The 13,780-nt window shown below is 33.2% G+C and overlaps 1 protein-coding gene across 1 annotated transcript; it reads left to right on the forward strand.

Annotated features, from left to right (window-relative positions):
- The first annotated feature begins 12,130 nt into the window (after positions 1-12,130).
- On the forward strand, positions 12,131-12,718 carry LOC140824048 (uncharacterized). The gene has a single exon (XM_073185650.1). The coding sequence runs from the start codon at positions 12,131-12,133 to the stop codon at positions 12,716-12,718; it is 588 nt and encodes a 195-aa protein (XP_073041751.1).
- The last annotated feature ends 1,062 nt before the right edge of the window (positions 12,719-13,780 follow it).

Genomic DNA, 13,780 nt, shown 5'->3' on the forward strand with positions numbered 1-13,780 from the left:
CTGGTTCTGGTGCTGTACTAAAGAAGTATAGCTCCAGAACATCTCCCCTGGACAAATAATCATTGTTTGCCCAAGTCTCGTGAACAGCTTCCTGGATCCATTTTGGTAGACCTGAAATTTCTGGAAAGCTGGGTGATGTAGTATAAACTGAGGCAAGAGCCCCAAATTCATACCAAGCTTTAACCTCCTTGGGATATGAATTAGGTTTCATCCATACCCTTGGATATTTTCCTGAAACATCAACCCTATTTGTAGTTGGGTTAATGCCAATACGTGTTTTTAATTTCTCCCAATTCTGCTGATAAACCTGAAATGGAGAAATTACACCTTCATTAGTACCAACCTTAGCTTTGCCTTTGTCAATACGAGGCCTAAGGTTGATCTCTCCCTCTTCAATCCCCGAGGTGAAGGGTTGACTTGAGGACTCAAGATAAGGATCAGGAGTCTCAATTTTTGTTTCAGCCGACTCATCTCGTGATGATCCCGACTTAACACTTGTGCAAGGGGTATTTGAATCCCCCGCTACAGGTATAGAGTCATGTACTCGAAAACTCTCCATTTGAGAAACCAGTGGTCTCTCAATGCCCTGGAGGATAGGCCTTTGCGTTACAGACCATAACTGAGTATATGCCTGTAAACATCCTGTAATTCGATCAGAGACAATTCTCTTATCAGCTTGTTGTAGCCTTCCCGCAACTTCTGCGTTAACAGCTAACTTGTTGAACTCGGTTTGAAGCATTTCAAGGTGTTCCCTCAAATGCCTCTGCATCTTGATAATAGCATCAATGTCAATGCTGTCCATCTCTTGTTAAAAAATCTGCAAGAATATTTTCATGAGATTTTATTATCATAATATCAAAAATATAATTTTGACATAAAGCTTGCCATCGTAATAATCTAGCCTTCTCCGGTTTAGACTCAATTCTATTCCTCAAAAAAGCTTTAACTTGAGTGTTATCAACTTTCAAAGTGAATTTCTTTGCAAGTAAAAATAATGGCCATTTTTCAAAAGCCCTCTTTACTGCATAAAATTCCTTTTCGTTGATATGCCATCTTATGGCTTCTGCATCTGAGAATAACCCACTACAATATCTGCATGGTTGTTCTCCATCTGGTGTGAGCTTTGTTAATACTGCAGCCCACCAATGATCACTGGCATCGGTATATAATACCAGATCATCCTCGTCTTGAGGAATAGCCATCTTTGGAAAATTTTTGCAAACCTTCTTTAAATGGATAAGTCCTTTTGTATGTTCGTCTGTCCATATAAATCTAGCATCCTTTTTCAATAATGGACTGAACACCTTCCTGTGTTTTGCTAGGTTTTTAATAAACATCCCAGCAAAATTAACAACCCCTAAAAAACTTTGAAGTTGCTTCTTGTCTTTGAGATTTTCTGGAAAATTATGCACTTTTTCTACTATGTGCTCTTGCAGAATTATTCCTGACTCATCGATTTCAATTCCGAGGAATTCAATCTTTCTTGTAGCAATGACTGCTTTCTTTTCAAATAAAACCAGTCCTTCTTTCTTGCAAACATTAGAGAAAATCTCCAAATGTTTAACATGTTCATTCATATCTTTGGATGCTATTAAAACATCGTCGATGTAAACAAACATAAACTTGAAATAATCTTTGAAAAGATTATCCATCTTTCTTTGAAATATTTGGGGTGAGTTAGCCAATCCTATTGATAATACTTCCCAAATATAATGTCCTTGAGGTGTGGAGAAAGCTGTGAATTTCTTGCTTTCTTCATGCATCCGAATCTGATAGAATCCAGACTTGCAATCAAATTTAGAGAATATCTTGGCATTGCGAATGCAACTAATCAAGTGTTCTCTACTAGGTATAAAATACCCATCAAACTCCAGAATCTTATTAATTTCTTGATAATTAATAACCAATCTGGGTTTTCCTCGTTTAATTTCACCATGGTTTCTTACCAGAAAACCTGGACTGCTATATGGTGACATACCTGCTTTGATTAATCCAAGGTCCAAATGTTCCTTGATTATAATCTGCATATCCCTCTGATCAATGATGTTCATTGGGATGGGTTTACAACGGACAAATTCATACTCTTTGCCTTCCTTGATCTTAAGGCAAGCCCTGAGTTGATTTCTGTCCCACCATGCCAAGGGATCTTCGTTATAATTTTCTTTGATCCTCTTCTTGACATCTTCCAGTGATACCTTAGATTCAAACTCTACTTCATTTGTGTGTAGAGTTATCTTAAGGCATTCTATATCTTCTGGTTGGAGTTCCTTATCTGCTCTTAACTGGAGCATTGTTTCTCCAAACCGTCTTGAATCCTTCATTTTTGGGTTCAGAAGTTTTCCTGAATCACCACGCTTGCTGCGAAACTGGATTGGCAATTTTCTGTAAAATGCCTCCCGAAGTCTCTGGACTATGATTTTGTGAGCACATGGTGTTGTGAATACTAATCTTCTAGTCTCATTTTCCTTGTACCAAGGTGTTTGTCCAGCACCGCCAATCATGATTTCAGTCATCTTAATCTCTTTACATAAGATTAAGATTCTTCTGGAAAAATCTCTTCCAGCAATCTTGGGTAACTCTTCTTCCAAATTATTTGGAAAAACTCCTCGTTTTGCTGTACATATTCCAGCACCTGAATCAATATATGCAGCAAAGTATTCTGCCTTATATTGTTCATACAACATTCCTACTGGAATGTATATGGAGAATGGACTTGTGGTCATTGGATTTTCCACATTTTATCTTCTGCCATAAACTTCATTCCATACTCTAGACGTTTCCAAGGTTTATGTTCCTCGAGAAACTCTAGCCCAAGAATCAATCGTTCTGATTCTTTTCCTGGAATTCCTTGAATATGAACCTCCAATTCTCCGATATTAATCAGTCCTTGGTAAGTTCCTATCATCGGTTGTTCCAAATAGTATATTGAATTACAAGGAAATTGATTCCTTTGTTTTGTAATATCAAATACTGTTTCTATGACAGGCTTTTTATCCCATCTGTAACTTGTAATTCTATCTCCTTGAAAAGATAGTCTTCTTGGTTCCAATCTAAGACTTTGATTCCTCTGTAGAATTGGTTTGTCTTGGATCTGGATATCTGTTTCCTGTATTAAAGGAAACTCAATTCTTTCTGGATAAATTGCCTGCGCAACTTTTCCAAATATCTCAGGGATTTCAATAAATTCGTTTCTAATAAACAACTCAGAATGATGTGTATTAGATAGAGCATATGAAATCTGATAGGTAATAGAATATGGTCTATTGCCTTCTTTCATCAACCTTTTTTCCTTAAAATTCTGATGTAATGTCAAGGCTCGGCTGAAGTCTCGATATGCCAGGTTGTAGGCTATCCTTGGATAGATTACTCCTACAATTTTTCCTGCACAGAGGTTTCCTGAGATTGTTCCCAGTACTGAATCTTGTAGATTCCCCATTCTTTTATCGCATATGGCGATATCAATTGGTGAATCTATCCCTTCTTTGAAAGTAGCCTGTATCATAATCTGGATTGCTCCTATATGAATCCAGGACATAGTCCTTACTACTTCTATCTTGAGTTTTTGTAATTCTTCCTTTATTTCTTCGGAAGGAATTAACTGCATCTCCATTTTATTTCCTGTAAGTTCCATTGGGATTGTCATTTCCCTTCTAGAAACTTTATAGATTAGATGATGCTTTCTGTTTCTTAGGCCAAGACTTCCTAAGAACTTTTCTACCTGTCCTGCAGAGAAACCTTGGTATCTCTGTAAACTCGGATTTTCTCTCATGATTCTTTGAACCATGTTATGAGATATTGTTGTCTGGCTAAAAAACCCAGACAAATCTTCATGTGTTTCGTGTCGAAACACCTCGTCTTCAGTCAGATTCCGATTCCGTTCCATCAGATTCTTCTTGACTTAAGACGACTTCTTCTTCTTCATATATACTTTCATCTGAGGCGATATCCTCAAATCGGTATACTTGAATAAGATCTTGGTAATAAACTGCTTCTTCAATATCCGGAGTAGGATCAAAACGTTTAATACCTCTTTTCTCATTCTCTGGACAATTGGTCGAGATATGACCTCTTGCTCCACATGTCCAGCAATTACAATCCTTGAAACTTTCATTGGCTCTAGTATGAGCTCTTCTGAAAGTTTTCTTTGTAGGTGTTCTTCCCGCGCTTCGAGATGAGCTCGATGCTTGGGATGATATCCTACTTCTTGATGGTCCGCTTCTTTGTCCAGATTTATAAGATCTGGCTTTCTGTCTAGACCATACGGTTCTTGGTTTCCAAGAACTTCTTCCACTTCGTGCATAAGGATGAGTCCTAAAACTTTTCCTTTTATGCTTCTGTGGTTTACTTCCAATAATTGTTGGAAGATCATTTTCCTTACAACACAAAGGAGTTCTTTTGTTGATACCCCTTAGTCGTTTGTAATTCTTTTGTAATGCTGCCATGTGACACCATTCTGCTAATTTCCCTTTAAGGAAAGAGGCTCTTCTTGCCAATGTATCTGGATTACCAGGTACGTATTCCCTTATGAGCATTTCTCTCCAAGGGCTTGGCATTTTTGCGAAGAAAAGCTGCATAGCTATATCTTCTTCGACTCCTGAATTCCATCTATATTTGGTGAATAACATAATGTATTCATCTACCAAACATATATCATGTAATTCAAGACTATACAGAGCTTGAGTATATTTTTTCTTCTTCTCTGTATCTTGACTGTTGAAATAGTCTACCCCTATAAAGTGTGCTTTGAATAGGGTAGCCATCTTTCCAGCGATCTCACTAAGAGATTCCCCAACTAGGACTGACTCTTTCATGTCTGCTGAAGTCATGTCCCAAGCAATTTTTACTGATCCCATAAGACTCATTTCTAAAAGTTTAATGAATCCTTCTTTGTTGAGATCAAGTGTTCCTGCTGCAATTCTCATAGCAGATGTCCAATCGTCTATGAGATCTTCTCTGTTTTTGAAGTCCAATACATCAAGGTTAAGCATAACCCCGTAAGGATGTATAGGATCTAAAACAGTTTTCCCATAGGGTGTTTGGTGCAAAGGAATTTGAGTTCTCCTTGCCCTTGTTCCCGCTGGGTGTGATCCTCCACCGGTATGGAAATCAGTCTGAGATTCTCTCATATTTACATTATGAGATCCCATACTTTCCCTTGGTGGTTCCTGAGAAGATGACCAGGTTATTGCAGGTGGTGTTTCACCTACTGCTGTATTCATCTTTAGATCTACTACTTTGAGATTTGCGAAAGATTCTGCAAGCTCTTGTAGATCCTCCAAACCAATCCTTTCTAAAGTTGTCATCAGATCAATTTCTTTTCTGAGACAGACTTGATTAGATTGATCATCTTTTCTTCTTCAGTTAAAGGTTTTGACACCACTCTGGCCTTCCCTTGTTGATGTAACAAAGGTTCGGTACCAAAAGATGGTGGTAACCAGCCTCCTGAAGTTCTTCTACTAGAACTTGGTTGTTGTTCTAGTTTCTGTATTCTTGTTTGAATATCCTTTAAGATTTCAAGAATTTCTTCTTGTTTTTCTAGGACCTTTTCAATCCTTTGAGGTACATAATATAGCATATTGCCATAATTTTGTACCGTTTTCTGTATTTCTCTAAGATCCAGAGAGAGCTTAGAGGAGTCTGGTACTATCTCCAGAAATTTATTATTCTGAATCATAAATTTTTACCTGAGGGTGCTGTTGCTTCCCTTCGTAGATCTTCTGTCTATACAAATCCATTGTTCTCTGAAGAATTTCTTCTGAGTAGATTTTGAAGTATGTTTTTACGGTTCTTTAAACCTTGTAAACGCATACCTTTCGTTCTGAGTTCAGTGAAGCATGTACTTCGCTGTAATTCTTGTTCTAATTGATTTATTTCCAGGGAAATAAGTTCAATTTCGAACTGGATGGTAGTCCCTGGCATATTTAACAGATCATTGAAGATCTGGTCTTTTCGGCCTGTAAGAGTCTACCTTTTGTGTATGCAAAGTTTTGCAAACACTGCTGTCTTTCATCAGAAGATAAATTTCCTGATTCAATGAGTTGTTTCAGATGCTTTATAGAACATCTGAATAGCTCTATTCGGAAACTAATGTTTCTGGAATAGAGATTGAAATGATTTCGGGGATTCCTAAATCCTTTCATTTCTTGATACATGACATATACCGTCATTTGTCTGATGTTTCCATCAGATCTGTACCATAACTTGGTGGTCACCATTGGGACATACCTTTGTTCTCCTGTTTCTGATATCTAACGATAGTTAGATAAACTTGTGTATATTCCAAAATATTGGAATAGTTCTTGTAAATTATTCTCCTCGAACTAAAGTTCGGATTCATAATTTTTTCGAAATCCTCCTTCTCATACATTTAGTTACTAGTAATAATAAAATTTTCGTGTTTGAAATAAATTAACCATGCTCTGATACCATTTTTGAAGCGCGGAGAATCAATTAAAAGAAAATAGAGAATAAGGGTAGTTTTGTCAATTTTATAGGTTTAGGGAGTTAAAAGAGAGTTTTTGATGGCTAGGGAGTTAGGGACAAATTAAGTTTGGGTTTAGGGATTTATGAGCAATTTCCCCTTAAAAATAACTCTTTTTTCTAAATAATTAAATTTAGAAGGAAAAAAAAACATTTTTCTCTATTTATTTTATATATCACACCTATCGCATGTGTCACGATCCTATACGATAGTACATCTTCCACAAATCAACTTTTGCCTTCTTGACGAAGCTTTTTCATCATTTCGAAAATTTCTTTTAACCACTTATATTTTATCTCCAATAATTTAAATTTTCGAAATTGGTAATTTTAAATTTAATTTTTCGAAAAACAATTCTTTCTATTTTTTTACGGATCATATTGTCTCTATTTAAAATTCCAGAAATATCCTCATACATAATTTTAAAGACAAATATATATTACAGATTGAATTAAACATTCCCCCAATTTTATTAAATTTCCATCCAAATTAAATTACCACATTTTCTTTCAATTTCAATTCCCCCACCTGGATATAAATAAGCTCGATCTCTTAAGCCATATCTCTATGTTTCGGATGCTTTGTTGAGTCAACATTGATACATAAAATTGTGTTGGCCCAACCAAATGGATCGGGACATTTGATTTTGGCTATAAATCTTAATTTACTGGATTATAACGAATTTAAATATTAATATATAAAAATTAACACAAATTCTTGTTAAATTATATTAACACAAATTCTTGTTAAATTATATTAACACAAATTCTTGTGAAATTATATCATTCTTCAATTTTGTGACATTAATATTTAAATCTACCCAAATCATGAAAACATATCTCTTTTTATGTCAACACAAAAACTTTTGTAAAACGGTCTCACATGTCAATTTTGTAAAACAGATATCTTATTTGGGTCAGTTATGAAAAATATTATTTTTTATGTAAAATATTATTTATTATTATAAATATATTCAGAGTTTACGATCTCACGAATAAAAATCTACGAAACTGTCTCACAAGATATTTACTGATATGTCAAAAGTAATCGGGCTAAAAAATTTATTAATAAAGTACAAAATATGAAAATAATACATGTGAATTAACTTCGTAACAATTGTATTTTTTGGGCTAAAATCTTAATTGTTTTGAGCTAAATAGAGAAATTTTATACTTTCTTTTTGGGCTAACACGGTCTTTCTTTTTGTACTTAGGCTAAATATAGAAATTTTAACTTTTACGGACTTTATATTTCATTTTCTAATTCAGCTACATGATATAAATACAAGTTGGGTTAAAATTTCAATGTAAAAAAATTAAAATAGAAGAGGCAGTTCGGCCAGAAACCATAGATTCTTTTTTATCCAATTGCATATCCTTATATTGTCTCTATTAAATTTATAATAATAAAACCAAATGAATTATAAAAATATTATATAAACACGCAACGCATGCGTCGATGCACTAATATATATAAAGTTGTGGATATTATTGAATTAAAAGAGAATATTTTTTTAAAAATACACTAGGCGGGTTTTATTAAAAACCGATGTTTAGTATTCTTGTTAAAAAAATTAGAAATGAAATTTGGAAAAATTAAAAATCAATTTTTTTTTTTTCAGATTTTTTAGCCAAAATATACAGATCTTGATCAACCATAATCACGTGGTTGACAGGTTGAGGTGATTCTATTGGATAAAAAATTGAGTGTTTGTTTATTGTTATAAAAAAAAATAGAGGTATTCTAAAAAAACATGTTTTGACATTATTTTTACTCTATTAAGCCTAATTGTAATAATATAGTACGGATAAAATAATAAATTTAATAATTTGTCTAGATAACATTTTTTTGTTTATTAGAAAAATGTTATTTTTGTGTATAAACTTAATAATATCACTAGGAAATCCTTTCACATAATATAAATAATATTGAGTAAATTTTTGGGGAAGTTGGTGAAAAATCTTCAATCATAATATATCTTTGGGTTCACTTCCTACCCACAAAATTGTGGTACTATGTCATACAAAATGTGGTACACTTCATGTGGAAATGTGGTACTAAAAAAATACCTAGGGACTGAACACAAAAAAAAAACAACGGCTGGGGATTGAAGTCCAATTTCCCGTAAATTTTTTATGAGACGTTCTCATAAAAACTATAACGGACTATCTTGGTTTCAGCTTGGACCAGCCTCTAGTTTTTAGACCTAATAATTTGTGGGCTTAAATTAAGTAGCACATTTTCTATAATCAATTTTTTATATATAATTTTGTTTTTATGAGCTTTTGTTTAATAACCCATTTTTTTATTATTTATTGCTAGGTTATAGACTTATGACCGCGCTCTTTGATATTTTATGCGTGATGTATATATAGAATTGAAGGACCACAATTATTCAATAACGTAAATTAATGTTTTGAAATAAATAAATATTTTCATCTCAATTTTATTTATATTTCTACCATTTTTAGATACAAGCTTGATGAAAATACAAATAAAAGTAGTATATCTCAACTTATGTCATGTATATTTTTTCCTATAAAAATTCACGAGTCAATTCTGTGAGACTGAACATTCTATTTAGGTCATTCACAAAAAATATTATTTGTTTATGCAAAAAAGTACAACTTTTTATTGTAAATATGAACAGAGTTTATCCGTGAGACCGTCTCGAATGAGATTTACTTTTTTCGTTTTTACATATTCGTTAGTGTATCAAGTTGAAATTCTCCATTATAATATATAATTTACATATATTGACACACTAATTTTTTTATGAGTAGATCTATTGTGATACGATCTCACGAATCTTTATTTGTAATACGAGTCAACTGTACCGATATTCACGATAAAAAGTAATACTCTTAGCATAAAAAGTAATAATTTTTCACGGATGACTCAAATAAGAGATCTGTCTCATAAATACGACCCGTGAGACCGTCTCACACAAATTTTTTCTATTTTTATTTAATTTAGTCAATCTTAACAAAAAAATCATGGTTACCTTATTGGATTCTACAAATCTATATTAATGATACGAATCAACTGGATTTATACTTGAAATGAAAAAATAATAATCATAAAAAAACATTTTTTTATGTTTTTTATAAATCAAAAAATCAAACTGAATAAGAGATCCATCTCACGAATCTAAAACTATATCATCGTGGTTTTTGGAAATAAGGCAGGTACCACAAAAGCAATTGAAGTTTTGAAATCATCGATGTAGATTGATTATTAAAAATTAAATAATACAATATTAATTAATATCTTGTTTGGAGACGTGGGAAAATGACACACCAATAAATACTGATTGTGAATGTGACTGATGTTTCCACATGGGACGATTGCCTGCCCCAAATTAAATTATTAATTTCATTTAATAAAATAAAGGCAGCTTTTCGTTGTTTATTATTCAAGAAAAGATTTATCCAGATTCGAAAAAATATACTCAACTGCTTATTTTATTATCATCATTAAAGGTGTTCATCGATCGGTTCGATTCGTTCTTCAGTTTTTTATTTCGGTTTTTTCGGTTTTCGGTTTTACAAATATATAATCCGATATCCGAACCATTTTTCTTCGGTTCGGTTCGGTTCGATTTTCTACCGAAATGGTTCGGTTATTTCGATCGGTTAGTTCGGTTTTGATACAATTATTTAATTAACAATATAAATATATTATAAAATATAATATGTTATCTTTTTAAATGATTTTTTAGTAAAATATTTAAATATAAAATACAAATGAATTACATAAACAATAATCAACTAAGTATTATTCAAAATAATTCTTCATTCACTAATATCATCTCAATAAATAATATAAAATAAAAATAATATTATTAATTTAATTAAATTTCGGTTTTTTCGGTCGGTTCGGTTTTGACATTTATAATCCGAAACCGAATCAAATTAATTTCGGTTTTAACATTTATATCCGAATTATAAAATTCGGTTTTCGGTTCGGTTTTTTCGGTTTGGATTTTCGATTTTTTCGGTTTTGTCCGAAGTTTGAACACCCCTAATCATCACCATCATTATTATCACTAGTGAACGTTACGTCTTTGTATAATATTTTTTATAATTTTTTATTTATATTTAAATAAAGATTAAAATATAACTATAAGAAATAATGAGGAAGTATAATATAATTTCGATATATAAATTAAAAAATAAATTGAAAAATAAATGAATAAAAAAATAACATCAATGAAAATTGAACTCATAATCTAAATTCAAAAAACAAATACTCTATCCGTTGAGTACATATATATACTCTATCAATGAGAATTGAACTCATAATCTAAATCCAAAAATAATATCACTTGTATTAAAATTTTAACATTTTATTCATATATATATAATTTTGCTCGGTCATACTTATAATTTTTATTTCTTATAAGAAATGTATGATAATCTTAATATATAAAAATTTGATTTTTCACTCTATTATTTAATTTTAAACGTCTTATGAATGTTTCTAAACACATGACGCCCAAAAACAAAAATTTTAAATTTTTACGACGTTTTGGGTACGAGAACACGCTGTCCCAACAATAATTTTATCACACAACTTACATTTTAATTTATCCAAATTTTTAGGATCCACCAAAAGTGTACAAATTCCCATCCAACATCTTTCACGCTTCAATGGTTATCACTCTTCATCTCTGATATGGAATGAAATGCTTCGGAAGACATAATATCCGTCCTTTTCCTTCATAAATATTCAATTAAAGTCCAGAAATAACATACAAGATTTACTGTCAAAAATGTAAAAATACCCAGATACAAATATGAGATTTAAAGAAATAAAAATAATAGCCAAACAAACATACAACTACATGAATATACAACTACAACAATAACATACAAGAATTTCTCATTAATGACCACCTCTGTCAGTTACATGCCATCTCAAACATCTAGATTAGCACATGTCAACTACATGCATCAAACAAATGCAAGGTTCCTGTTAATCTAGTCACAAACAAATGCATAGCATATGGTTGCCAAGATGAAACGAAAATAGACTAGGATCAATTAAAAATCTGGTCATTCAAATGCAGAAATACAAAATTTCTAAGTCAATGGGCGTAAATTCAAAAGTAAAAATGGAAACGAGGAAAATAAAAACGATCTTTTTTACTCATCTACATGCATAATGGGTACACATTACATACTTATGCGCGAAGGCAGAGAAAGAGAACGGAGAGGACGAGATGCAATTCTGAGAGCTGCCATTGGAAGTATGAACATAGATAATTATATTGATTTCTTTTGGTAATGATGATGTCCGTATGTATTAGGTATGAGTTTGGTGAGCAATTACACCGGATCGGTTTGGTTGAACTCAATGTTAGAAATTAATTAGCTTGGCTTGTCTGTCAACACATACAGTATAAGTCTTTCCACACATACAGTATAAATAGCTCCTCTTAGTTAGTTTGAATTCAGTTTTGTAATTCTTTAGTTCAGAGCTTGAGCTCGCTTTTGCATCATCTGCATCAATTTCATTTCTCTAATATGGTATCAGAGCTTAAACAAAAGTTTCGATCGATCATTTTTACGATCGTTTTTTTTCCTTTAATCTTCAGCTCGCTTTTGCATCATCTGCTTCTTTTCTCGATTAGTTCAATTTTTGACGATGGTGAAAGGCGGTGGTCAAGCGATCAACAACAATGCCAATTCCGCTTCCGTCAATCGCATTTTTGCTGAAGATTCAAGCAATCCTTACTTCCTGCAGAATGGTGATCATCCAGGACTTGTTCTAGTTTCTCATCCGCTTTCAGGCTCAAATTACAACACCTGGAGCAGAGCTATTGTCATGGCGTTGACTGCTAAGAACAAATTAGGTTTTGTGGATAATTCTATAGCTCGTCCTTCTCCTAATGATTTGCTATACGGCGCTTGGAATCGATGTAACAGCATGGTAACCTCTTGGATTTTAAATGCTGTTGTGCGAGAAATTGTTGATAGCTTAATGTACATGTCAACTTGCCATGAGGTCTGGGTTGATTTGCGCGATCGTTTCCAACAAAGCAATGCTCCAAGGATTTATCAGATTAAAAAGCTGCTTAGTGCACTTAGTCAAGGATCTTTGAGCGTCAGTTCGTATTACACAAAATTACGAACGCTTTGGGATGAATTGAAAGACTACCAACCTGTTTCTGTCTGTCACTGTGGTTCCATGCGAGAGTGGGTGAATTATCATAATCAGGATTGTGTTATGTAATTTCTCATGGGGCTAAATGAATCTTATTCTCAGATACGTGCGCAAATATTGTTGGTGGATCCTCTTCCTGTTATTGCTAAAGTGTTTTCTCTTGTAGTCCAAGAGGAAAGGCAGAGGTCTATTACCACTGGACATATTGATACTTCCTTTGTCCCAAGCACATCTGCTGCTGTAGGCAATGTCAAGAAATTTTTGAATTCCAGAGGCAAAGGCGATAAGGTTTGTTCTCATTGCAACTACACTAACCATACTGTTGATAAGTGTTACAAATTACATGGTTTTCCTCCTGGTCATCCTAAGTTTGGGACAAAGCTACCTTTTGGCAAAGCACCAGCACAATCATGTCAGACTTATGCTCCTCCAGATCTTGCTTCCACTGTTTCTGTTGATTCCCTCACACATGGACAATGTAATCAACTCATTGAGTTTTTAAGCTCGAAGATTCAGAATTTGAGTAACTCCACTTTGGAACAACAACAGCAAGAACCCTCAGTGTTCTGCTTCAATGGTATTCTTCCTACCATTCAACGTTTTGATTGGGTAATAGATACAGGAGCCACACATCATATCTGTTGCTCAATGTCTCTCTTTACCACAATTAGAAAGATCAATTCCAAAGTGACCCTTCCAAATAATTTCTCAATCAATGTTACTCATGTTGGCTCGGTTCAATTAACCAGAGAACTGGTCCTTCATGATGTCCTATATGTACCACAATTTAAATTCAATTTGCTTTCCATCACTTCTCTTACTAATTCTTTCTCATGTTCTGTTTGTTTCTTTTCTAGTATTTGCAAAATTCAGGATACAAATCAGTCCAAGATGATTGGGATGGGTAGGCGTATTGGAAATCTTTATGTGCTGAGCAAGTTCGGAAAAGCTTCATCTCCGGTCGTTTGTAATACTAATACTTCTGTTGATCTTTCCCATTTATGGCATTTTCGTATGGGACATCCTTCCTTTGTTAAACTTTCTGTCTTGAATAAATACTTGGGTTCTACTTTTGTCAAACAACACAATGTGCCTTGTTCTATCTGCCATTTATCAAAACAAAAGCGTTTG

This window comes from Primulina eburnea, chromosome 2, assembly GCF_022965805.1.
Source record: "Primulina eburnea isolate SZY01 chromosome 2, ASM2296580v1, whole genome shotgun sequence".
Taxonomy (NCBI): domain Eukaryota; kingdom Viridiplantae; phylum Streptophyta; class Magnoliopsida; order Lamiales; family Gesneriaceae; genus Primulina; species Primulina eburnea.